This window comes from Podarcis raffonei, chromosome 1 (assembly GCF_027172205.1).
Source record: "Podarcis raffonei isolate rPodRaf1 chromosome 1, rPodRaf1.pri, whole genome shotgun sequence".
Classification (NCBI taxonomy): domain Eukaryota; kingdom Metazoa; phylum Chordata; class Lepidosauria; order Squamata; family Lacertidae; genus Podarcis; species Podarcis raffonei.
Window position 1 is genome coordinate 96413227 of NC_070602.1, and position 24444 is coordinate 96437670.

The following is a 24444-nucleotide window of genomic DNA, read 5'->3' on the forward strand; positions in this document are numbered from 1 at the left end:
GGTCCAGAGTTTTTTAGTAACCTTTAACTGCGATTTAGATCGGTGGGCAAAAAAGTAATTAGTCTTGCCCTTTGATATGCACACTGTATTGTTCTTATCATAGTCTGCATAATTGTGACCAATAGGTTTCATTTTTCCAGCAGTATGTTACCGTTTGTACTTTATAACACTTGTAAGATGGAAAATGTTTTTCCCCCCTTTATTTCTCTCTGGTATAACTCCCTGAATATTCAAAGTACAGGCTGACTATGAGTTATCCTGGGTGAACTCTTAAATTTTGTTGCACTTTAAAGATTTATTCCCTTTTAAGGAAGGTCTTTCCTTAATAGAATTTAACTGTCTTTGAATCATCAGCATTTCCTGCTGATGTAGCTAATGAAGAACGTAGAATTCTTCTTTTAAATTATTAAAATGCTATGTGCATACTGTGTGTCATAGTACTTCTCCTCCCCCCCCCTCAAAATGGCATATTTATTCTCTCAGCTTTCAAGAGGTAATGAAAGGCCAAAACATATTCTTAGAGCAAGTTAGCTTGTTAATATCTCCCTCACCTCAGGAGGTATCATAGTGTTTCCTGGCATGTGTCAGTGAGTATTACCGGTATCTTTTTATAGACATGCTAATTAAGCTCAATATAGATGATGGAACAAATACAGTTCACAAGAGAATGCCAGCAAATGAGTGCCATAACTTGGGTGAAAACAGATTTTTAGAAGATCAGTACATCCAGTATTGGTGGCTATTGATCAGCTTGTGGCTTAACTTCTAAACTGTTGCTTATTAGATTTACAGTGTATCTTACTACAGTGGTACCTTGGGTTACATATGCTTCAGGTTACATACACTGTAACTTTAGGTTACAAACTCCGCTAACCCAGAAATATTACCTTGGGTTAAGAACTTTGCTGCAGGATGAGAACAGAAATCGGGCGGCGGTGGGGCGGCAGCAACGAGAGGCCCCATTAGCTAAAGTGGTGCTTTAGGTTAAGAACAGTTTCAGGTTAAGAACGGACCTCCAGAACGAATTAAGTACGTAACTAGAGGTACCACTCTAATAGGTTCTGGGTGAGTTAAAATGGTTTGAAGAAAGAGATGGAACATGCAGTCCCAGTGGACCTCAACAGTGGCTCTTGCTGTCATTTGTTGGCTACCAGCTTACACTGGGCAGCACACACTCTCACAATTAAAAGAAAATAAAAGCATTCTAGAACAGTTACAACAGTGTAAAAAGATTCACAATTAAAAACACGATTTCATCCGGTGATCTCAGGGTCGCCAGGTGTACAGTATTCTTTGGCCATTATTTAGGAACGTTTTCAAATTCCTCCTCACTATGATGCACCTCACTAGAGGAGGGCATTCCACAAATGGGGAACCACCAATGAAAAGGCCCTTTTACATGTCAGTGCCAACGAAGCAGCCCCTGTTGGTGGCATCAACAGCAAGGACTGACCTGCAGATCATAGGGTACAGGGTGTTTGATACTGAGGAAAGAACTCTTTTAAGTACTTGGATCCTAAGCCATTTAGGGTTGCATATGCTAGGACTAACACATTGAATTAGGCCCAGTAGCTCCCTGGCAGCCAGTGCAGTACTTTCATGACCTGTGACACATGGTCCCATTGGGCTGCCATTGCCTTGTGATACTACTTATTAAGAGTATTGGGTTCCATTTATTTGGTGGTGAAAACTGGGAATCAACTATTGCATGAAGCTTCACTGTTCAACATCTAAATATATCACACAGAGATACTTCTGCAGGGATAATAGAAAGACAGAATTGCAGTGGAAAATTATTTTGAATATGTTCTTTTAGAGTGTAGGAGGAGCATATTCTCAACCAGTTCAGATCGGAGAGTAATTTTGCGTTTGCTCATCTCATTTTTCTAAAAAGCAAGATGTTATGATAAGGCTATAAATATATAAGTTTGTGGAGCAAGTGTTTTAACCTCACCAGTCACACTTTTTAGACTTATTTTCTATGTTGTGTATTGTTGAAAAGGTTTTTCTTTACCAGAGTCCATTACCCCATTTTTAGGGTGATTGTAAGAACTGAAATCTGGGAGAGGTGCATATAAGTGTTCTGTGACACCTACAGTAGTATTATATGACCTAACATGTTGGCTAGGGGAACACCCTATATACTTCCATTTTGTGCAAGGCCATTATATACAACAGGTTAGAGCTATGCAGACAATGGGGAAAATGTTGTTTATAACACCCAATTCACCACCAGTGCTCTCAGCCATCTTGTAACTATTGATGGAGAAAAAAATGTCAAGGCCTAGTGATATACAGTGGTACCTCGGGTTAAGTACTTATTTCGTTCTGGAGGTCCGTTCTTAACCTGAAACTGTTCTTAACCTGAAGCACCACTTTAGCTAATGGGGCCTCCTGCTGCCGCCGTGCTGCCGGAGCACAATTTCTGTTCTCATCCTGAAGCAAAGTTCTTAACCCGAGATACTATTTCTGGGTTAATGGAGTCTGTAACCTGAAGCGTATGTAACCCGAGGTACCACTGTATAATGATTTGTGTTTATCATGTCCTTCGCTTGACATATTAGGATGCTTCTGTATTTATGAAAAAATAGTTAATCCTAGATCTTCAAACACTCCAGAATTTAGGGAATTTATGAAGTACTTCATGTGGCATTTGTTACAGTACATAATTGTATAGAATTCATTGTGCTTCCCCGAAGAACAAATGATCCATGTTACTCATCAATCTGTTTTATATTTAGTGAACAGCATACATAAAAGTATTTGGGGGTTTCCTAAGAGGTTTCTTTTTGACAGCACATAAAACTAATATTGTTTGGTCATGGTATTAACCTGGAGCTTAAATTCAGCATACTTAATCCTGTGATTAATGTTATGATTAAGCTAAACAGCAAATTCTGAAAGCTTAAATATTTGTGAATTCAAGCATGAAATAAAATTCTAATAACCACTACAATGATGTAGATATATGAATTGTGTTGCTTGCTAAAGATAACCTGGAACTGGTGTCTCATAAAGTCATTTGTCAATAGGCAGTCTTCTTTTTGCAGCAGACTCTTCCCTGGTCTACCTTTCTATCTGATGCTCCAAAATCATGGAGCATTATTTCTTCAGGCATCCTCTCAGAGATTGATGGAAGATTCTTTCTCAACACAGTTTGATCTTTAAATCAATCATCATAATTTTCAACTAGAGTTCTAGACATGCATATTCTGCAATAAGGAATGCAGTAAGGAATGAGAACAGTACTAAAAAAGAGAATTGGGTTTTTGGGGGGTGGATAGCTTAGTAATTCACCATAGGTGGGAGCTATTTTTCTCCAATGACTTCTGACAAGGAGATTCTGCTTAAAATGTGCAGTTATTCCTCAGTATGTAGCATGGTGCTGCTTCACAGAAACAGTGAAGTACCTCTGCTGCAAGACAAAATTATAAAGTTGCCTGTGAAGAAGCTTGCTTGGTTATAGTGTGCCATTGGTTAAAATTCTGATTGCTGATGACAGTTAAATCCTACCATCCCTCTGGCTGTTCTTTCTATCAGAATTAGGCAGTAGAGATTCTGACATGGTCAGAAGCATTTCTTTATTCATCTAATTATTCCTCCCGCCCCCCATATAGAATAGTACTAACAAAAAGGCTGTCTTTTTATGGATTAAATTCTGAACTATAGCCTACTTTAAATCACAGAGTGTTAGTCCTGTCCTAGGACTAATAGCAATTTGGGGAGGGTGTGTGTTTTTTTCAGCACAATGGTGCAGGAGGAAAGGGTTGACCATGGACACAGTGGAATCCTAATCAGACCTCCTTGCACTTTCCATTTCTATTTTAACAACAATAACAAAACATTAATGAAAGTAATGAACCATGGTAGAGTTATGGGCGATTTGGCACATGGACTCAAACTCTTTTGACTGGTAAGTTATTAACTCCTCTGCTAGCACTGAAGATTTTGGTGAGTGGCAAAGGTTTTGGCCTTTTTTTTGTAGTGAATCATTTTTAAGTGTTATAGGTTCCTTATCACTGGAACACTCGTTTTTGGACTGTAGAAAAGTATTTGCTGTTATGCATCCCACGTGTTTTTGGATGCCAATGTGCATTGGGATTAGTACCACCAGGAAATCCATTACGATAGGAGAATGGATTCATGGCATCCTGTGTTCTCATATATTCATTGTTGTTGGCATCCGTCCGTCTCGAGGGACAATGTAAGGGAAGTGTTGCCTTCTGTGGATATCGGTGTTCCATCTACTAAATAATAAAGTCTTAATGTCACAGTTTTTTATTTATTATTGACTCGTGTTGTGCTTTATTCTTGCATAATGATTTAAACACATTTTTCTCCATGTGCCAGCTGTCCTGTTGTGCTGAGCACTCCAATTTTCTCATAGCAACTTCTTCAGGGTTGTTTCATACAATACGTATATGATATGTTGAAGATTTGATCAGTTAATGAAAGAGAGCCAGTTTATTGAAGAGGCCAAAGATAGGACTTTTAATAGCCAATCTGTGTTCGTCGTCTTTTGAAAATGCTATTGCTGTTGCTACGATATCTTAAAAGAAGTGCCTCTTTTTTAGTTTGTCGCCTGCTGACCTTGTGCTGTTTTGTTATGGCTACCAGCAAATGAGAATGGGATCGCATCAAGGATATAGTTGAATGAACATCTTGCTTGATGCATCTGAAGTTGTGCCTAACAAAAGATCCCTATATCTGCAGGTTGAAAACTGGTGTCCTCGTTTACCCTGGAGAGCGAAAAATCCTAATGAAGAAACTGATCAAAAGACGATGGTAAGGAGTATGTCTCAAAGCTTTCAAAATGGTTAACAAAGTGGGCCTTGGAGTTACCTTAAGTTCAGCTTTCTGTGTAGGGAGAAAAAAACAAAAACAAATCTTGGGCCATAAAGTAAACCCTAAACCGTCTGAATGCCTAGTAATTCTGGTCCTAATCTCACACACTTGCTTTTTCTTGCCATTCTTTTGGAAACATGCATTTGTTGGACATACTTAGAAGTTAATACACGGCTTTTAGATACTACAGCAAATATTTGGAAGCATACTTTTTATATTGCAGGTAGGTCTATTCAGTCAGCAGACATATTTGGTGTAATGTATGAAATGACCAAAGTAATATGGGGGGAGGGGAGAACACACATGATGAGCTCAATTATCACACAGATAATATCTGAGAGCTTACTTTCCATTTCCCAACTTTGTGAGTTTGAATTTTGGAATATCTGTATGCATTTTTTAAATAAATGAAGTGGAATGACACTGTGCCTCACACACCCACACACTTTAGAGAGATTTCCTATTAGGAAAAAAAATCATTTTTGCAATATCACTTTTAAAACTTTTCTGTTTAATTGAAGGCCGAAATCAGAACGAATTTTGAATTGCTATACAAAATGATGTCCAGGCACGAAGAGTTCCGGTGGATGATGCTACGAATAAGAAGGATGGCAGACACTTGGATAGAGGCAATTAAATCACTTGCTGAAAAACAAAACCTGGAGAGGAGAAAACGAAAAAAAGTGAGTTCTGCTCCAAGGCAGCATCTAGAAAACTGCCCCATTAGCTCTAAGTGTCGAGTAGGAGTTGGTTCAATATACTTGCCATATGTCAGTATACCTCTTTGTAGGTCAGAGAAAAAGAGAGAGGTAACTAAGCTAGCAATTCAAAATGCTTCCAAATGGTGACACTTAAGTAGGTAGTGTAGGCTAACTAAAAACCAGTTACAATTCTCTGCCAGTGGGATTTTAATCCAATTAAAAACATGAATCCAAGGAAAGGAGCATTTTGAGGATAAAGGTAAAGTAGTATCTGAATAACCTTGATTCTGGATGGACAGGTATTGACTTGCAATCTCTCCATGGTGTTAAGGGCCCAATATAAGCTGATTTCAAATGTCAGACCCTCCAAGTATCCCTATTTTCCAGGGACAGTCCAGGATTTACAGAAGCCGTCCGGGTTTCTGATTTGATCCTGAAATGTCCCGCTTTTCTTTAGGATGTCCTTATTTTCATTGGATAAATGTTGGAGGGTATGGAGTTATGTGACCCCTGAGCCAAGGAGATAAGTAACTATGCAACCTTTAGAAGACATCTGAAGGCATCCCTGTATAGGGAATTTTTTAAATGTTTGTTTTGTTATATTTTTATATATGTTGTAAGCTGCCAGAGTGGCTGCGGCAACCCAGTCAGATGGGTGGAGCATGATGATGATGATGATTAAATAGGACATCCCTATTTTCATCACAGAGGAAATAGTTGGAGACTATGAAATATTGGCATCATGTATGGAATACCTTTATTTTAATCCAGATGTCTGGAGTTAGAATTATACCCCGGGTGCACTTTTTCATTGCAGAATTTATCTACAATGTAGTCCTTCTAGGACTAAAAAGGAGCCACATACTATTTACAGTTTTCTATCTGTGCACAAAAAGCATCTGGGACACAAAATATCCTAAGAAAACTAATTGTATTTTATATGTGGGGTGCTTTTTTGGCCTTGCAAATACAATAATTTGGGGTGTGATTTTCCTAGTCATCACAGAATCATGGAGTTTGATGAGACCATGAGGATTGTTTTTATCCAGCTCCCTGCAATGCAGAAATATTTTGCCCTATGTGGGGCTCGGACCCACATCCCTGTGATCCAACCAGGTTATAATAATAATAATAATTTATTATTTATACCCCATCCATCTGGCTGAGTTTCCCCAGCCACTCTGGGCGGCTCCCATTCAAGTGTTAAAAACAATACAGCATTAAATATTAAAAACTTCCCTAAACAGGGCTGCCTTCAGATGTCTTTTAAAGATAGGATAGCTGCTTATTTCCTACACATCTGAAGGGAGGGTGTTCCACAGGGTGGGAGCCACTACCGAGAAGGCCCTCTGTCTGGTTGGTACAGGTTTATGGTGAGATGGTGATTTTTTGATTTTATTACTCCAGCCACTGTTAATATCCTGGCATTTTTAAAAAGTCCCATGGTTTTTTCAAACAAAAACTGATTCAGGAAAAGCATTCATTCATTCTTCTGGCACCAGCCCACATGGCTCTTTTTGGGGACATCTTACAACCCCAAGTTTCACTCCAGTTTTGCTTGGGATATAAAAATGTCCCCCAAAACTATTTGTGTTATGCCTTTCAGTGGTCTGAGTCAGTGATAATGTGAAAGCATTTTTGGCAGTCTCCTTTTGGCCATAAGGAAATGATTTAATTTTCTCACAGGGTACCTCACAGATAACCTCTTGTTATTGTAATGAGAATAATTGGGGTTAAATCACATTAGAAGTAACTGGTACTAATATAATTGGCACCATCAGATCAGAAGGGGTCCTGTACCAGCAGTTAAACCAGAGAGTATTTATTCTGGATACACATTTAAAAAAAACAAAACAAAAAACAACCCACACATTAGATTGTGCAGAACATGGACTAACCTTCAAGGATTATATAATTGGAAACTAAATGATATATCCTAACCATGAATACAGAATTTGAAGAGAAACTGAAACCTGCAACAACCTGCCAGACTCAGAGGAATCACATTTGAGATGTAACATCAAATGAATGACCAATAAAAAACCTTAAATATAGTGTATTGCTTTTTGTTCTTGACTGTGTACTGGGTTCTGCAAACAGCTAAGGGACTAAGGGCTTTGGGTTGTATGTGTATACATACTTACAGGCAGGGAAGCCCACAACAGTGCACATTAGAAGATTCTCTAATCATCATTAGATTAGAGAATTAACTGCCTGTTAATATTAGACAGGCACCTTCGTTGTACTGTTTGTTTTTTGTGCCTTCTAAAACCTTTTTTCCCACCAGCAGGCCTCCCTAGAAATGTAATTTGATCATATGCATTTGTTCTCAGAACTGTTGTTCTTATCTATATTTTGATAATTGTATTGTGTTTACTGTTTTCAAAGTTTATTTTATTGCTATATTGAATTGGTATTTTGTATGTTTTATGTGAATCTCTTAAGAGACTGCGATTTAGTGGTATTTGAATTTTGCTGGCTAAATAAATGATACTGCTGAGACAGTAGCCCTGTTCATGTTTCACTCTTGCACAGGGCATAAATGTTTAGGGAGTGGGGAGTGGCTCACTTTTAGTTCCACTATCTTACTGGTTCTGTAAGGGGAAAATACCACTGTATGAGCACATTTGCAGGAGCTCCATGTAGTCTGAGATCCTAATTGTGGTCTGTGTGTGTGTGTGTGTGTGTGTGTGTGTGTGTGTGCGCGCGCCAACCAGTGGAGTAGCATTGGTTGCCTGGGGCAAGGCAAGTATCCTTGCAGCTGTGATGCCTGTGAGCATCAAGCAGGATGGGGGTTTGGTCAGGAGCGGGTATCTTTCAAAAGCCCGTGCAGAGGGAACCTGAGCAACTGGCCATCACCAGTTCTGTGTGAGGCAGAGGGCATGCTGCTGCTGCTGCTGCTGCTGCTGCTGCTGTTGTTATTATTATTATTATTTTCTTTTTATCTTATGAAATTTTGCACCCCTAACAATTTTGCGCCCAGGGCAATTTCCCCCATTGCCCCGCCCATGCTACGCCACAGGTCCCAGCTGTGCAAATCCCCAGCTCACAAACAGGAAGCTTGCACATGCTTCTCACACAAAAGTGAGGCCTTGCTTCTCTCTCTGCACACTTCTGCCCACATGAGTAGGTCTGAAGTAATTTCAATAATTGATGCCTTTGAATGCATGACTTATTCTCTTAGTTTCTTTTCCTTTTGCATTGTGCCTGTGAGTCTGTGGCTGAGGAGTATCTTGTGTGTGTTTTTAACGTTCTGTAGATGCTGTACATGAACAGCTCCATATGCTTAGAAAATACTAGGTGTTTTATAAGTGATTGAAATAATTAAGTACAAATATTTAATATGCTATGTTGTAGCAATTGGGGCTATTGATGTAAAATGATGTTATAGTTAAACCCTCTGTTCAATATATATCCAGTACTGAACACTTACATTTCAGCTTTCTTTTTCAGGTCCTTGTTCATCTGGGACTCCTCACAAAAGAATCTGGATTCAAGATTGCAGAAAATGCCTTTAGTGGTGGCCCACTTGGTGAATTAGTCCAGTGGAGTGATTTAATTACATCTCTCTATTTACTGGGCCATGACATTAGGATTTCAGCTTCATTGGCAGAGCTCAAGGAGTAAGGAGATTATTTTCCACTTTGAAACTTGAGTACCAAAAAAACCCCCCTTCCTTTAACTGCAAACTCTCTTGAAGCCTTTATTCTACAGCCTATAATTTTGTGAAGAGGAAAATGAAAGTGATAATTCACTAAACAGATGATAAGTAGATTATTTTCATAAGCTAAATATGTGCACCATGAAAAGCATAATATGTTTTCATTGTCACTGCTTCCTCCTTAGGCTTCATAAATGAATGCTGGAAATTTCAGAACTAAGCAGTTCTATTCTCTGCCATTACAGGTGTGCTAGACATCTGCAGCAAGAGAAATGTGTTCTAATTTGTTTCCTCTTTTTCTTAAATAACCTTTATTTCCAACATGAAACTGTTTATCAGCAAATTAGATTGGTTGTGGTTAATTTGTGTGAAAGCCATCGTTTTGTTCAGACAGGTTTTGGATTTTGAGCTGTTTTCTGAAGATCCTGTTCTTCAGCATGCGACCCATAATTTCCAAATTATTTCATTGGATACACATTGAGAATTAAGCCCATGGTTATACTGTATTGTGCTGGGGGTGATGTTTAATAGCACAGGTGGTGGTACAGTAAGCCCACAACATGCACACTTAATTTGTTTGCATTCAGCCTTACGCTCTTGGCAAAAAAAAATGCAAACAAATAATAAAAGATAAAAGCAGGCAGAAAGGAGGCAGGCTTCTAGGAACAAAGGCAAACCCCACCCACCATGACATCTAACATGTTTTGACTATACGTGGTTTTAGGCGCATAGTTGTGGGGTGACTGTATTTGTATGTCAGAAACCGATGAGCTTTGATTTCAGGGCCCCAAAGAACTGTTCTGCTGTACCATATCTCAACTCAATAAGCCTGAAAGACTTCTCTATTATGTTTCCTTGTAAATTAAGCCAGAGAGTTAATGTATGGCAGCTAGTCCCGGAAGTGTGTGTGCTTGTATTTGTATAATATACATAAGCAGCCATGAATTAAAATGTTTACAATATGGGCTTAAAGGATTAGTCATACTGTTTGGTGACACTTCTTTGGTACATGAATAGGCCCATTTGTGGAAAGAATTATGTGAGTTTAACGTAATAGGGTATCCCTATCTGTTTTAATCTGGTCTGGTTTCACTGTATTTCTGCCAGTGCAGTGAGCACATGTTTATGCTAAGGAAGTTATCAAGTGTTAACCCTGTTGTGGACATTTCCATGCATTAATACGTCTGTCAGTAGTGCTGTTTGCTGAAATGTGAGACTAATGCGATTTCAAAATGAGACTAGCATAATTTCTCTGGAGATTGAGGATCTGGCAAGTTAGTTGCATCTGGAAAGACCAAATTTTTTGAGGCAAGCTTTTGTCTTAGTAGAGAGCCCACCAGCCCCCTCACTTTCCCGATATATAAAACCCCAGTAAGAAATTGGAAGCACATTGTAGCTCACCTACTACCAAATGGGGAAGAAGAGCTATTGCGCATGTGTACATCCATGTGCACACCCATACCATGGTAAGCTTGGGGATTTATTCCTCTTGCAGTGTTTCACAAGTATACAGTACACGGAGAATTGGCTTCTCTGAGACATGTAGTTCATAGAGGGAAAACAGAACCCAAGGTCATTTGTGAAGGTTACCTATCAGTATTGGATTGCTAGGCAGGAAATGGGGAGGGGGCACTCAATGAAGGGTGTGGAATTCCTTATAGGGAAGATGCCCTCCAGCTCCAACCTATTCCATATCCTGCTTCCATTCCCTGACACAATATTCCACTTCATTCTAGTGGAGCTCCTGGAGAAGGCAGCAGTGAAGAGTAGAGGACACGAAAGCCATGTTGCACAAACCATATTTTTCACATTAGTCTTTGCCTGCACAATACAGTAAGCCATACTATGGTTTTCTGGGACTGTGTGGATGTGCAGGTACAAGGAGAGTTGGTTGCAACCATTATGCTTTCTTCCTGGTCTTTTTTTAACTCCTCTGCTGAGCTAACCAACAATTTCGCTTAGCTTGTTTTCCAAACCCAAGTGCTGAGAACAAGCCTTGGCCGTAGCTCACAGTTAGCAAGGAAAGAGCCTAACCACAAGGCCAGGTTTTGATGACGCACTAAATCAAACCATGGCTTAAGACGGGATGAGTAAAGTGACTGTGAACTTCTCTCCAGGAATCCACATCTTCTCACAGTCCTGGTAAACCATAGTTTGACATATGGTGTTCTGTGAACTAGGCCAGCAAAATGTTAGATCAGCACTGATAATTTGAGGGTTAGAATACTGCCTTGGACAGGCTTTTGGAGTTGCAGTGACTCCTGCTCAGACACTGTTCTTCAAAAATCCTGTTGAGGCAATACATGCGCATACACACACACACACACACACACACACACACACATTGGTTTGTTAGTCATTCTGACTCTGGGAATGGAAAAATAAAAGCTCACTGTTAAGACTAAATTTATTTCATTCTTATGTATGAATGCAGGAATTCAGTGGAAATAATTTTTTTCTTTTTTCTTACTATTAGGATTATGAAGAAGGTTGTTGGTAATAGATCTGGCTGCCCAACTCAAGGGGATAAAGTAGTGGAACTAATTTACATTGACATTGTTGGACTCACTCAGTTCAAGAAAACCCTTGGACCATCCTGGGTTCACTATCAGTAAGTATTCCTTTCTAAAGCAATTTATCAGAAGGAATTGTGGTTCCACATGTCTAGTGCATTTTTACAACTTTCTCCTCATTGTTCCTGATGTTGAATCTGAATTTTTAAACTAGCCCTATTTATGTGCTACTCTTCTATAGAGCATTCACATAAGGCCATGACGCCAGTGTCACATACCCAGGCTGTCCTCACATCTTGTGTGGACATTGGGGAAAAACTCCTGTGTATGAGTAGCTTCTTTTTCATAGGAGCTCTGTTCATTTGCACGTCTGTTCTCAACAAGCAGTCTTGCTCCTGCTTTAAAACACAAGTGCCGAACTTGTAAGAAATTGTATGACAGTAGCTTCCGTACCCCCTTATGTCCCTCAAGGCCAGAGCGTTGGGAGTCTCCCTCCTCCTTCAGTGAAGTGGAACTGGAAAATTCCTGGATATCAGGAGGATAAATCTTGCACAGAGCAGAAATGTAATATTTTTTTCTTAAGACTAAGATTCCTGATTTATGCAAGCCTGAATCGGACTCTACTATGGAGTAGCTAATCCACTAATTGTTGTTTATATGCCACTGAAGAAGAAGTTTGAAATGCATCTGGCAATTGGAGTCACTACTTTTTGCTGATTAGATTTATTAATCTCTGTTTTGTTATCTGTTTTGTTTTTCAGTATTTGATTATGCATATCTGAAAGTATACTTAACCAAAATAAATTGTATTATTTTGCATTCCTCTTGCTTTTTAGTTGCTTTAGTTTTTTGTGGTCAGGGTCACTCAGGTGTATCTCCAGACTTTATTTTGGTGCACTGTGAACAAACCTTGTATTCATACCCGCCCTTCTCCCCACTGACACCCAATTACTTCCTCTTACAAACAATCCAGGGCTTGTTTTTCTATCCAGTGTGGTGAACTGAACTACAGTTTATACTTGCTCTCCAAATCATGTTTTCAAATCAGCTTCAAGCTGTGGTTTGCCATTCTAGTTTGGAATGAAAGCATAATCCATATTTGGATGACTCAAATGTAATAGGCTTGCAGGAAAATGGAAGTAAATATTTTTTTCAGATGAGCAAGGAGTGTGTGCATGTGTGTGCAAGCTTTATCACGTAACACCAAGCCACGGTTTGCAGTTGTAGCAGAACAGAGCCTGAAAAACATAATTGAAAATATGAACGGGCAACATATATTCACTCATTTTTCATTCATGTAGGTTTACATTGCCACTGGATTCCAAATTTTAGAAACTGAGCAGATTCTGATAGGAAGAAGATGGGAGGAAAAAATGTGCCTGACAAACTAAAACCTCATTGTTTTCCTTCTTCCTAGTTCATTAAATATATGAAATAACATGGATATGTCAACTTTTCTTTGCTGCTTTTCTTTACCAAATGGTTCAAATTGAAAAAAGGCTGTTTTTAGCATTTGAGGTAACTCAGTTAACTATTCATTTTGCAGCATGAACTGAGTAATGGAATAAAGTGCTTTGGAAAGCTATGGGCTCTGGAGGCATTTGTTGACAATGGGTTCCAACAATTTCTTGCCTTTTCAATTCAGGAAGTTGAATTAGTGATCCTTTGGTTTTCTTTAAGCTTTCTGTTTTCCAGTTATTCTTTGGTACTCTATAAAGTGGAAGTCAGCAAAACACCTCCAAGTGGTATAGCAGTAAAACTGCTAGCACATTTGCAAAGCTAAGTAGAGTCTGGTATGGTTTCAAATTGGATGGGGGACCAGGTGTTGAGATTCCTGTATTGCAGGGGTTGGACTAGATGGCCCCTGGTATCCCTTTCAGTCCTATAGTTCTATGAAAAGTAGAGAAGAAGAAAACTACTTTAGGAATCACATTATATACCTTTTCTTAACTTTGGTTTACTTTCCTTCAAACATTATTTTTAAGAGTACACCATATGCATAACAGTGCATTAAAACTTGACTTGGTGATTCATTTCTTTGTTATCAGTTTTAATGCAACAGGGAGAATAATAAATATTATGTAACCTGTCACTGTATTTCAGATAGTTAATTCAGCCTACTCATTTTGCTAATCCTTATCTTCCAAGAATCATCCCACGTCCTGCATTTGGCTTAAAACCAAATGCTTTTATTCAAATCCCACTCTCCTTTCCACAGTATAACCCAACAGCTTCCTTCTGCTGTATGATTTATTCTACTAAATAATACGTTTGGTTCCCGACAAGCACTTGATGTAATCAAAAAATAATTCTGCTGCTGTAAAATGTTTTCACTGAAAGCGGTTGACATAAAGCTTTGAATTTCAGCTACCCAGTGCAGACTTAGGGGACTTAGAATGTGGAAGTATCATGGATGCATAAAATAGAATCACAGAATTGTAGCATTGGAAGGGACACCAAGGGTCATCTAGTCCAACCCTCTGCAATACAGGAACTCAGCTAAAGCATCCATGACAGGTGGCCATCCAACCTCTGCTTAAAAACCTCCAAGGAAGGACAGTCCACTTCCCAAGGGAGTCTGATCCACTCTTCAACAGCTCTTATTGTCAGAAAATTCTTATTTGTGTTTAACTTATTGCAACTCTTCTCCCCCCCCCCCACCTCTTGATCCCATCCCAACTCTGAAACTGCCTTTCAAATACTTTTTCTATCAAAACTTCTCAACAAAGTACTCCTAGGGCATTGTTGAGAAGTACTTCTAGGACACGTGCAAGTAAGAATAATAATACTTGGTATTTTGGGAGAATGGGCCCTTTATGGTGTAAATTGGCCCGTGGTGTTGCTATCAGAGGCAGATGTTTACCATATTTTCTTTGGCATAAATAACTATGAATAGTAACCATGCTGATTTGTTGATACATATCATGGTATTGCTTTTATTCTCGGTTATGCCAGAAATTTTTGTATCAGCTTTAGAAGGCATGGTCACCAATTACTAACACTGTTGTTGCCTTCGTTTATCTTTGCACAGGTGCATGTTACGAGTGCTAGATTCATTTGGGACTGAACCAGAGTTTAACCATGCTCATTATGCCCAATCTAAAGGCCACAAAACTCCATGGGGAAAATGGAACCTTAACCCACAACAATTCTACACAATGTTTCGTAAGTTCAAGTTGTTTACAAAAGCAATTTTTGCTTTTCAGAATAGGAGTTAGCCCTCGGAGTCCTCCAAGTCAAGATATTACATAAAAAAGAAGATATGTCCACATATTAAACTGTTTTTATAGGTCTGTAGTTATTTTGGTATCCTTCACTTTTAATATTACAAGTCTTTGAATATAATGAAAGGGTAAACCTATATTCTAAGCACTTATTAGATGCTAGGGGCTGCATCCCTGCTCTCTTTGCTGGACCATCCCACCTACCCTTATCAACCCCCTCACCAAAGACACCCCCTCCCCTTACGCATCATCAAGGACACTTTCTCCCCTTCCTCCTCTTCCCTTTTCTCCTTACACCTTGCCAAACATCTTGCTCACTTAGCTGGGCCACCCATCCTGTGGCCTGTGCCACCTCCTGCCTTTCTATCTCCCCTCCTCCTCAGCCCCTTATGCTGCTGCCTTGGCTCAGCAGTTCTGAGACCAGGTTTTGTTGTTTTTTTAACCATGCTGTACCTCACAGTAGTGCTGTGGGTTAAACCACAGAGCCTAGGACATGCTGATCAGAAGGTTGGCGGTTCGAATCCCCGCCCGGTCTCAGCTCCTGCCCACCTAGCAGTTCGAAAGCACATCAAAGTGCAAGTAGTGCTGCTCTGGTTCGCCAGAAGCGGCTTAGTCATGCTGGCCACATGACCCAGAAGCTGTATGCCAGCTCCCTTGGCCAATAAAGCGAGATGAGCGCCGCAACCCCAGAGTCGGTCACAACTGGACCTAATGGTCAGGGGTCCCTTTACCTTTACTTTACCTCACAGTGCTACCTGTCAACAGCCATGTGAATTGCAGCATGACAATATCCTTAGGAAAATACATAATAGAAGATAAGACTTATGACAGTGTTGCAGTGATGCATAATGATGCAGTGCTGACTTTTTGTTTGTTTGGTTGATTGGTTTACAGCTCACACTCCAGACAATAGTTTCCTTGGTTTTGTTGTGGAACAATATTTGAATTCCAGTGACATCAAGCACTTCAACGTAATTAAAAGGCAGGACCAGTCGCTTGTCTATGGCAAAGTTGATAACTTCTGGAAGGTGAGTTGCTATGCTGAACAAATCTTTTCTTGGAAGTTCATTTTCAATGACTGAGCAGAACACAAAGTTGCAAGCTTAAACTGAGCTATATTTTAAATAGTGTTTGACAGGTACTTTTTAGAAAACAATGCCGGCAGATATTATCTGTTCAAAGAGGTTTTTAACAAAAGATGCAGCTCCTTTAGACTATAGTCTTGTGCACAATTTTACGTCATTATATGTTCAGCCAGGTTTATTGCACCATGTTTATAACTGAAAGATTTGGAAGGCGAAAGGGACATGCCATTAATCTGTACCAAGCCATTAGCTGGTTTATCATAATGTGTATGAGCAAGTACAAACATTTGACTCTTGTCTTTTCCCGTCTCCTCAATTTTCATGCATTGAAAAGAAACTTAGAGCTCCTGGTTGGCTTCTCAGTCAAACTGCTTTCCATATTATATCTGAATATTGGAAACAAAAACTCTCCTAGCTGTACTTACTGGGTGGAATTCAACATCATGCTCTTCCAATCATTCTATCTGTGCAAGCATTACAACTTGTCAGGTGGAATGATTCCTCTCTCGCCTACCTCCTCGTGTTGTTCAGGTGGTTTTACTGCCACCCCCCAAAAAAAAATATTCAGGGGGTGCAGGAGCCAAATTGTACATGTGGAAGTCCTTGAACAGGGCTTCTGTTGATGAGGCTGGTTAGGTGAATCCTGCCCACTGTCTTTAACACACTATTACATGCACTGCTTCTGTGTTTCCATTTGTGAGATTTCTAGTGTGAGTGTCACATTCTTTTTACCAAAGGATCTCCAGCTAATTGTCAGCTTAACTGAATGTTTAGCCTTACAAATGCCTCCAAAAAAATCCCTGTTTCCAACACTCTCAAGTTTCTTTGTAATCAAAGTATTCACAATCCTGACCATAGTGGAAGATAGAGGCCCTGATTTGTGCAGCTACACATTGTGAAGCCACACAATAGCCAATGGAGACTTACTCCAACTCTCTCATTTGTTATAAGTAATTGGTCTCTGGGTAGCAGCCTCTGGCCAAACTTGCTTGTGGATTCATGTGTTGTTGAACTTGTAGGTAATGAAAGGAAAACAGAAGAGTTGATTTCTCTAGTTTCAGTTATTATTTGTCTTTCCAAAATGCTCGAAGGAATTGCTTTTACATGTTTAAAGATCCATTGAATTCGGTATTATTTTAAAAGTATTGTTTATGATAAAGTGCCAATGGTAGACTAGGCCATTGGCACTTCCAAAAATGATAACCTATGAGTTATCTTTTGCCTAAAGTTTTTTTTCTTTTTTTCTTTTTTTCTTGCTGACTTGCTGTTTCCCTGTAATCATAATATTAAATAATTCACCTATTTTCACATGCACGGCAAGGTCTTGACTGAGTCAAATTTCTTAGCACTGACTTCAAGGCATTCTCCTCATCCAGAAAGAAGTGCAGAGAGAGAGAGAGCTATGTGCTTACAAAAGAGATTTTCTTTTGTTCATTTCCCTTGAGAATTAAGCATACAGCTCCAGAGAACAAGGGCAAAAAAACAATCCTTGGTCACCTCTGGTCTGCTAGAAGAACAAACACCTTGGAGTATCCTTCCCCAGCCTATTGCCCTCTAGATGTTTAGGAGTCTAGAGCCAGTGTGGTGTAGTGGTTAAGAGCGGTAGACTTGCAATCTGGTGAACCAGTTCGATTTCCCGCTCCTCCACATGCAGCTGCTGGGTGACCTTGGGCTAGTCACACTTCTCTGAAGTCTCTCAGCCCCACTCACCTCACAGAGTGTTTGTTGTGGGGGAGGAAGGGAAAGGAGAATGTTAGCCGTTTTGAGACTCCTTCAGGTAGTGATAAAGCAGGATATCAAATCCAAACTACTACTACTACTACTACTACTACTACTACTACTACTACTACCCTTCTTCTTCTTCTTCTTCTTCTTCTTCTTCTTCTTCTTCTTCTTCTTCTTCTTCTTCTTCTTCTTCTCCTCTAGCTCCTATCAGCCCCAGCTAACATGACCACTGGTCAGTGATTATGGGAGTTGTAGTCCAAAACATCTACAGGGCACTAGGTTGTGGAAGGCTGCCTTGGGGCGTTCTCCAAATTGCCCTCCATTCTCAGTAGAAAGGCTTCGTGTTGTCCCATTATTGCCCAGAGGGCACGGCCATCGTCCATAATACAACACAAGTATTCAGAGAAGCAAATGCAGCAAGTACTACTCTGTGCAATTAAAGTTCTGTAATTTCTAGCTCTTCATAAGAGGTAGCTGCTGAGAGCCAGATGAGGTAATCTTAACCTTTTGTGCTTATGTGTTGTCATTTTATTGGGTAAATGGCTAGCTGAAATGCAGTTGTAACAAATTGAATTATAATAGCATGTTAACAGCCAAAGGCAGCTGTGTTAGCATGTAAGCAAGAAGTTTCAAAATCCGGTTGGCCAACAACTTTATTGGACCTATCAAAACATTGCAAATTTGTTGCAAGCTTTTGAGTTGTCCAGACAAAATGTTACATAAAGCAGGAGGTGAGGGTTTTTCTTTGTTTGTTTTTAGTACAGAAAGGTTAGGCTAGATATTGTAGCATGTTTGCAGATGGATCTTGGAGGCTGGGTAAATCTCTCCTTGGTGCTACAAATACCAGGTTTTACACCTAGCATTCTAGAACAAAGAATCAATAGCTTGCAACCCAGATAAGTACTTTAGTTACCGAAAGCGGGATTTCAGCTAGTCACAACATCAAGAGTTTGGGTTGAGGAAAAGAATTAACTGAATTTGCATTGTTTAAAAGTTCAATTTTGCGCGCACACAAAAGTAAAAAGAGTTGTTTATGCAAGAAGCCATCTATGTTCTAATACCTTCCAAAAGAGCTATCACTATACTAAGCAGTGTCTGTAAATCACAGAGAAGGTACTTTAATACTAGCTTCTGAGTCCGGCTTGTTTGGAAGCCGTTAGCCATACTCCCTTTTCAGACCAAAGGAGAAATTATCTGGTTTGTTTCACTGTTCAAGTGAAGGGAGAGGCAAAGGAGATGCATGTCAACTGTATATATGCTGGCTTATTTGACCAGGATTTTATCATGCACACACAGCCACAGATGTCACAGAGTGGATGCTACCCTGTTTTAAACTATTAGAGGACACTCAGTCAATCAGGTACATCTCCCTTTCATGCCATTAACCTATAACTAAAAGCTGCTTCTTAGATTAGAATGCCTAGACATCCTGGGAAATTGTTGAATAAATCCCAAAAATAAATGAGTGGATATATGGTGCATACCAGTTTCCCTGAACCTGGTGCCCTCTCGCAGGGTGTCGTCTTGAACTATAACTCCCATCAGTGATGCTAGAAGTTGTTGGGGGAAAGCTGATTTACAGTGTTGCATTTAGAATATTTAGGAAGCCACAGCCAATTCAAGCTGCCATACATGCATGTATGCAGTGGTGTACAGATGCATATAGAAGCTTTTAACATGATGGAGTACATGATGTGTGTGTGTGCACATGTACATTATCTAGTGCTAAAGCAGCTCTAATAATTTGTGTAAGATATTGTTCCTTAAGGAAAAACAAGTGTACGCGATTATCTTAAGCTGTTGCTCAGTCCTTTACAGAAACATGCCAGACTGAGGATTTAAGAGTAAAAATTTAGGAGTACAGGTGTCATTTCAATTTTCAAGGGTTTCACAAATTATTTGCGTTTTGTGGGGCATCTTAGTTCGGGCTAGCAGCAGAAAACCGTGAGAGCTCTTCATAATTCATAGTACAGACCTTGGACACGTAGTTTCTTCATCCGTACTGTAGTAATTTCCTGGGATTTCCCAGTGATTTAAAGCCACAGTGTACCAACTTCCTCAGTGAAAGCATTTCTCATTATACTTCCCATAGGGATAAATCTGCTAGGTTAAGCCCACTTCAAGAAGGCGCCATGGCAGAAGAAGAGAGAGACAGAGAGAATGGCAAATGCCTAGTGGCCCCTTTGCCAGCCTATTTTGTCTGCCCGTTACAAAGCCTGAAGGCCTGTCAAGACTTTTTCTCTGTGTGGCAGCTGTCTGTTCATTTCATTTGTTTAGCAGCATATTGAGGTTTTGATTGTCCTATATTTGCCCATGGTTCTTGAGCAGAAAAATTATTTTCTTATTATTATCTTATTCTTATTACCTTACTATTTTCTTATTATTTAAGTGGTAGTTGTGCTGCTTTCATTGTGACTTTGAAGAAAAATCATTAACTTTTTCATCCTCATTTAGAGTGTGCTCCTTGTGCTAGAGTACACATTTTAGCAGCATTGGAAACAGTTGATTCATTTTCGTGATTATGCGTTCTGTTCTATTATCAGTACTAGGAGACTTTTAAAAGCCTCAATAAAAAATGAGTATAATTAATCAGTTTATTTCCTAATGTGATTAGTAGTACATCAGAAGAACAGCCTGTCAGATAGACTTGGGTCTTGTACTCAAAAAGATGTATCAGACTTATTTTCAGATTTTTCTTTTAGTTTATTTTCCCCCAGCTCCCTCCCCTTCTTCCTTAGTTCCTTCCTTTCCTCCCTGTCAATTTGTCTGCCATATCCAGCATATTCGTATCCATTGTTAAATGCCCCATCTGTAAAATAGCTCTTTCCAGAAACGTCAATTAATGTCTCCTTGCATATTAACATTCACTGTGGAAAAAATAAAATATTATCTTAACTAGTATAGTGTTTGCCCTCTCACTCCCCTGCTCTACCCACTATAGATAGATCTGAAATGAATACGGAATCCTTCTTCAGTCCTTAGATCTTTGCTTTTCCTGGGGGATGAAAATATTCTAGTGCCGCTTGTTCTGTGTTACTCATCTTCCTAGCCTAAATAAAGACCATCTGGAGGATGCATGCTTGTAAGGGTAAGGGCAGTGACAGCAACCTCCTGATCATTACACCTCTCCAGGTTCCCAGCTGTTAAATGAACAGTTGTAACATGCAGGCAAAACAGATAATAGGTGGATAGAACTTGCTGCAGAATGTGAACAGTGTGTGGCATTGGTGGACAGTAGAGAAGAAATGGTATTTGTTTGTATTCAGTAGAACAGAGCTTCTTCCTCAAACATTTGGGATTTCAGGCTCCCGTTCACTCATCTTCTCCAGTTTTCTAGTGATACACACACACAAGCTCATCAGGGATCCTACCTCCAGATTTGGGGGAAGGGAGCTGCTGATTTATACCAAATAGTCATTGCTTTTTATAGATAGGGAAAAAAGGTGTTGGTACTCACCATGAAGTTGTTACAATAAGTGCTGCACTTTTAACTGGGGTGGGGTGGAGGTGCTGGTACTATGTGCCATTGAGTATCCCTAGAAAAAAGTTATGCAAATTGTTAATAGCCATGTAACAAGTGGCAACCGGCCACAAAATGTTACAGTGTGTTGTGCTTTTACTCAGAGTTCCAACCAATCCATTCCATTGCTCCTTCCACTGGTCTGGTTGTCCTCAGTTAGTATCAGTCAGTTAATATTCTGTCCCCACTGAGAGTGCTCTGCACTCAGTGGCTTGTTTTGTCACAAGGGTTCTCCATTTAGGGATGTTTTTAGGGGGTGAAGTAGATAGCTTTACACTACATTAAAACCCTTGATTTCTCCATATGGGTGTCTCCCATTTCCATTCCTAAAGGCAGTTGGGTTTTGGTCCCCCCCCCCCCGGCACCTGCAAACATCCCGGTTACCTCAAGTCTGCATGGGTGGTGCTGCTTTGCCTACACCTTCACAAGCATAGGCAGATAAATTAGAGATGCAGGGAATAAAGATGATCTTTTCAACCTATTGAATTTGAATCATACTCTCCAAAGTTTGTCCTGCTGTACACAGTGTTTCTTCCTTGCTTAACATATGTTTGCAAATAAAGAGTCAATCTCTTAAATCTGCAAATAATGATTAAATAGTTCATTGGAAGAATTTTCAGCTGTAATTAAGGTAAACCCAGATTTACATCTGTGCCAGCCCAGATTTCAGAGTAATGACTGCATTTGTATAGTCACATTTTTATCTATAAAATAAGGCTGAGTATTTGTCATGCTGTCTTTCTACAGTGGTTCTCTTGATGCTCACTACATTGTGCTACATTCATTCCTTAATTATCTTTGCTACACCAGGTTCATGTCTTTATATACCTTATGATAAACAGTGATAAAGTGCTTGAACACCAGAACTAAGAATGCTATGTTCAAAAGCTATATCTATATTTGATTATTATTTTTTAATGACTAAGAATTTGGGGATAATTAAAATTGCAGCACAATCATCACCTCTAGTTTGTCCTTGATTGTTTATGAAATTTAGCTGTGATGCCATGCACAGAAAAGCCACTCACCCTAATTGTGGGATAATCCTAGGGTTGTTCCAAAGCCATGGCTAGATGACGCGGGTGTTTCAGAACAAAATATATTAGGATTGTAAGGATCGTGTAGCAAATGCATAAGATCTGCATGCAGTCTTCCTAATAGATGGAATCTATTTAGTTAGATGGGGTGGAATAGGGATATGGATGGAAAGACTTTTCCTTGTGCAGTAGAGACAAAATATTTCACAAGATTCCACTCAGTTGGCACCTGTTTGAGGAAATAGCAGTTTACACATGTGTTTCTGGGAATGTAATTTGTTTTACAGAAGCTGTATTATTGAGAATGAAATCCAAGAAGGAATAACAGATCCTTCTGCCAAATTGAATTTATATAACTGGCACTCAGAAGCTCTTTTTGTATGCTTCGGCATTAAGCAGGATTGAAAAGAGAAAACATAGATAGATTTAAGATTCTACCATATTCCCTTGTGAGATTTTGAAAAAGTATCTGCTATTGAGAGTTACAATTAATTTCTAGTTCCACACATCTTGCTGCATTAAATGTGACATTTTAAAAATAACAAAGTTGTCCCCAATCATGTTCAGCTGCTTCAAATCTTTCCTGAAGTTTGTCTCATTTAATCTTGTAACAATAGCAAGACTTTTGATTTTTCTATCTGTAGTCACATCTGCAGGGCCGTTATGGAATACAGAACTAAAGACTAGAGGAGGGGTAGCCAACATGATGCTATCCCAACCGAGTTGGACACCTGTTCCTATCAGCCCCAGCCAAGGATGGTGGGAATTTTAGTCTATCAACATCTGCAGGGCACTATGATAGGTATCCCTAGGCTAGAATTACTGGTCAATTCCACCTAAAGCAGATTGCTAATAAAATGTTGGGTTGCTGTGTCTGGGTTGTAGTGTTTAATCCTGCAAGTGAAACTGACATGATTGAATGCTGCTCCACTAAAAGGCGTCATAATACATCGGAAGCTGCTCCTTTAGGTCTCGCTTTCTACATGGAGGGTTTTGTTTTGTCTTTTGTACGGAGAAAAATTCCATTAAATCGTGAGATTTATCAACTCACTGGGAAAACAGACCTTAGATACATGCACACATTTATATATCTTTTAGAAATCCTGCACTTATCTTTTAAAAAGCATGTATTGTGGTCTCCAACCATGTATCCAGCTGTGTAGCAATAGTTATTTTTTTAAAAAATGCTTCCAGTACAGGTGTCGCCAGCATGATGCTCTCCAGATGTTGTGGACATCAGCCCCAGCCAGCATGGGCAGTGGTCAGGAATTCTGGGAGTTGTAGTCCAACAACATCTGGAGAGTGCCATGTTGGCTACCCCTGTTCTCGTTTTCCATTGAATTCTATGAGAAGTCAGAGCATAGAGCTATAGAACAAGACTGCCTGGTGTGGTGATAATCGAGCAGTGAGGTAATGCTTGGGCTCCCCCCACACACAGAGTATAGCTGGATTGCACTTTGTTCCTGTGGCTTTTAGCAGATCATTGATTAACAAGATTACTATTCTGTGGAGGTGACCTGCATAATTTTTAAATAATGCACATTTTTGCTAATTGTAGGTTGCCAGTTTGATGGCTCAGGCAGCTTTACCTCCTCCTCCTTACTATCTCCATTTAAAACAGAACACGTGTGTTCTTTCTTTCCATCCTATGTTTCTGCAGCTGATTACCATAAAGAAAGCTTGTGGAAATTTGCCCCTTTCCCATTGAAAATTGTACACACATGATTATATTTTCCAGTTTAATGTTGCTTTAAGAGGGAGAAACGCATCAGGCTTTGTCATCCCATTCTCTGATGTGAAAGGTCTTGCATACGGAGGAGGGTTGTAGGTGGAAAATAATTGGCATAAAGTAATAACAGTTGTGTATTCGATGATCAACAGAAGTGCCTTCTGTAAATGGCAAGTTTATCGTAGCTGTCAAGAAGAAAGCAGCTGCTGGTTCTGCCAGAGGAATAAGAACCACTCTTTTGCGGCTCTGTGGTAGAGTTTCGTGTTGGGAGCCTAGCTTTTCTCTAAAAAGCCTTGGCAAATGAAGTTCGCTCTGGCTGTGTAGCACCACACCCCTGGAGTGTCATTTGCACCTGGCCAGGAAGATATAAGATGCATGGACATGCATGTAGAGGTTTGCACACA

The 24444-nt window shown here is 39.6% G+C and overlaps 1 protein-coding gene across 2 annotated transcripts in view; it reads left to right on the forward strand.

Annotated features, from left to right (window-relative positions):
• MGAT5 (alpha-1,6-mannosylglycoprotein 6-beta-N-acetylglucosaminyltransferase) overlaps nt 1-24444 on the forward strand; it is a 109132-nt gene that overhangs the window by 67333 nt on the left and 17355 nt on the right. For both annotated transcript variants that reach the window (XM_053405298.1, XM_053405308.1), the window contains exons 6-11: nt 4714-4785; nt 5367-5528; nt 9000-9169; nt 11684-11818; nt 14752-14885; nt 15839-15972. In XM_053405298.1, coding sequence (XP_053261273.1) covers nt 4714-4785; nt 5367-5528; nt 9000-9169; nt 11684-11818; nt 14752-14885; nt 15839-15972 — 807 coding nt within the window. The remainder of the gene's footprint in view (nt 1-4713; nt 4786-5366; nt 5529-8999; nt 9170-11683; nt 11819-14751; nt 14886-15838; nt 15973-24444) is intronic.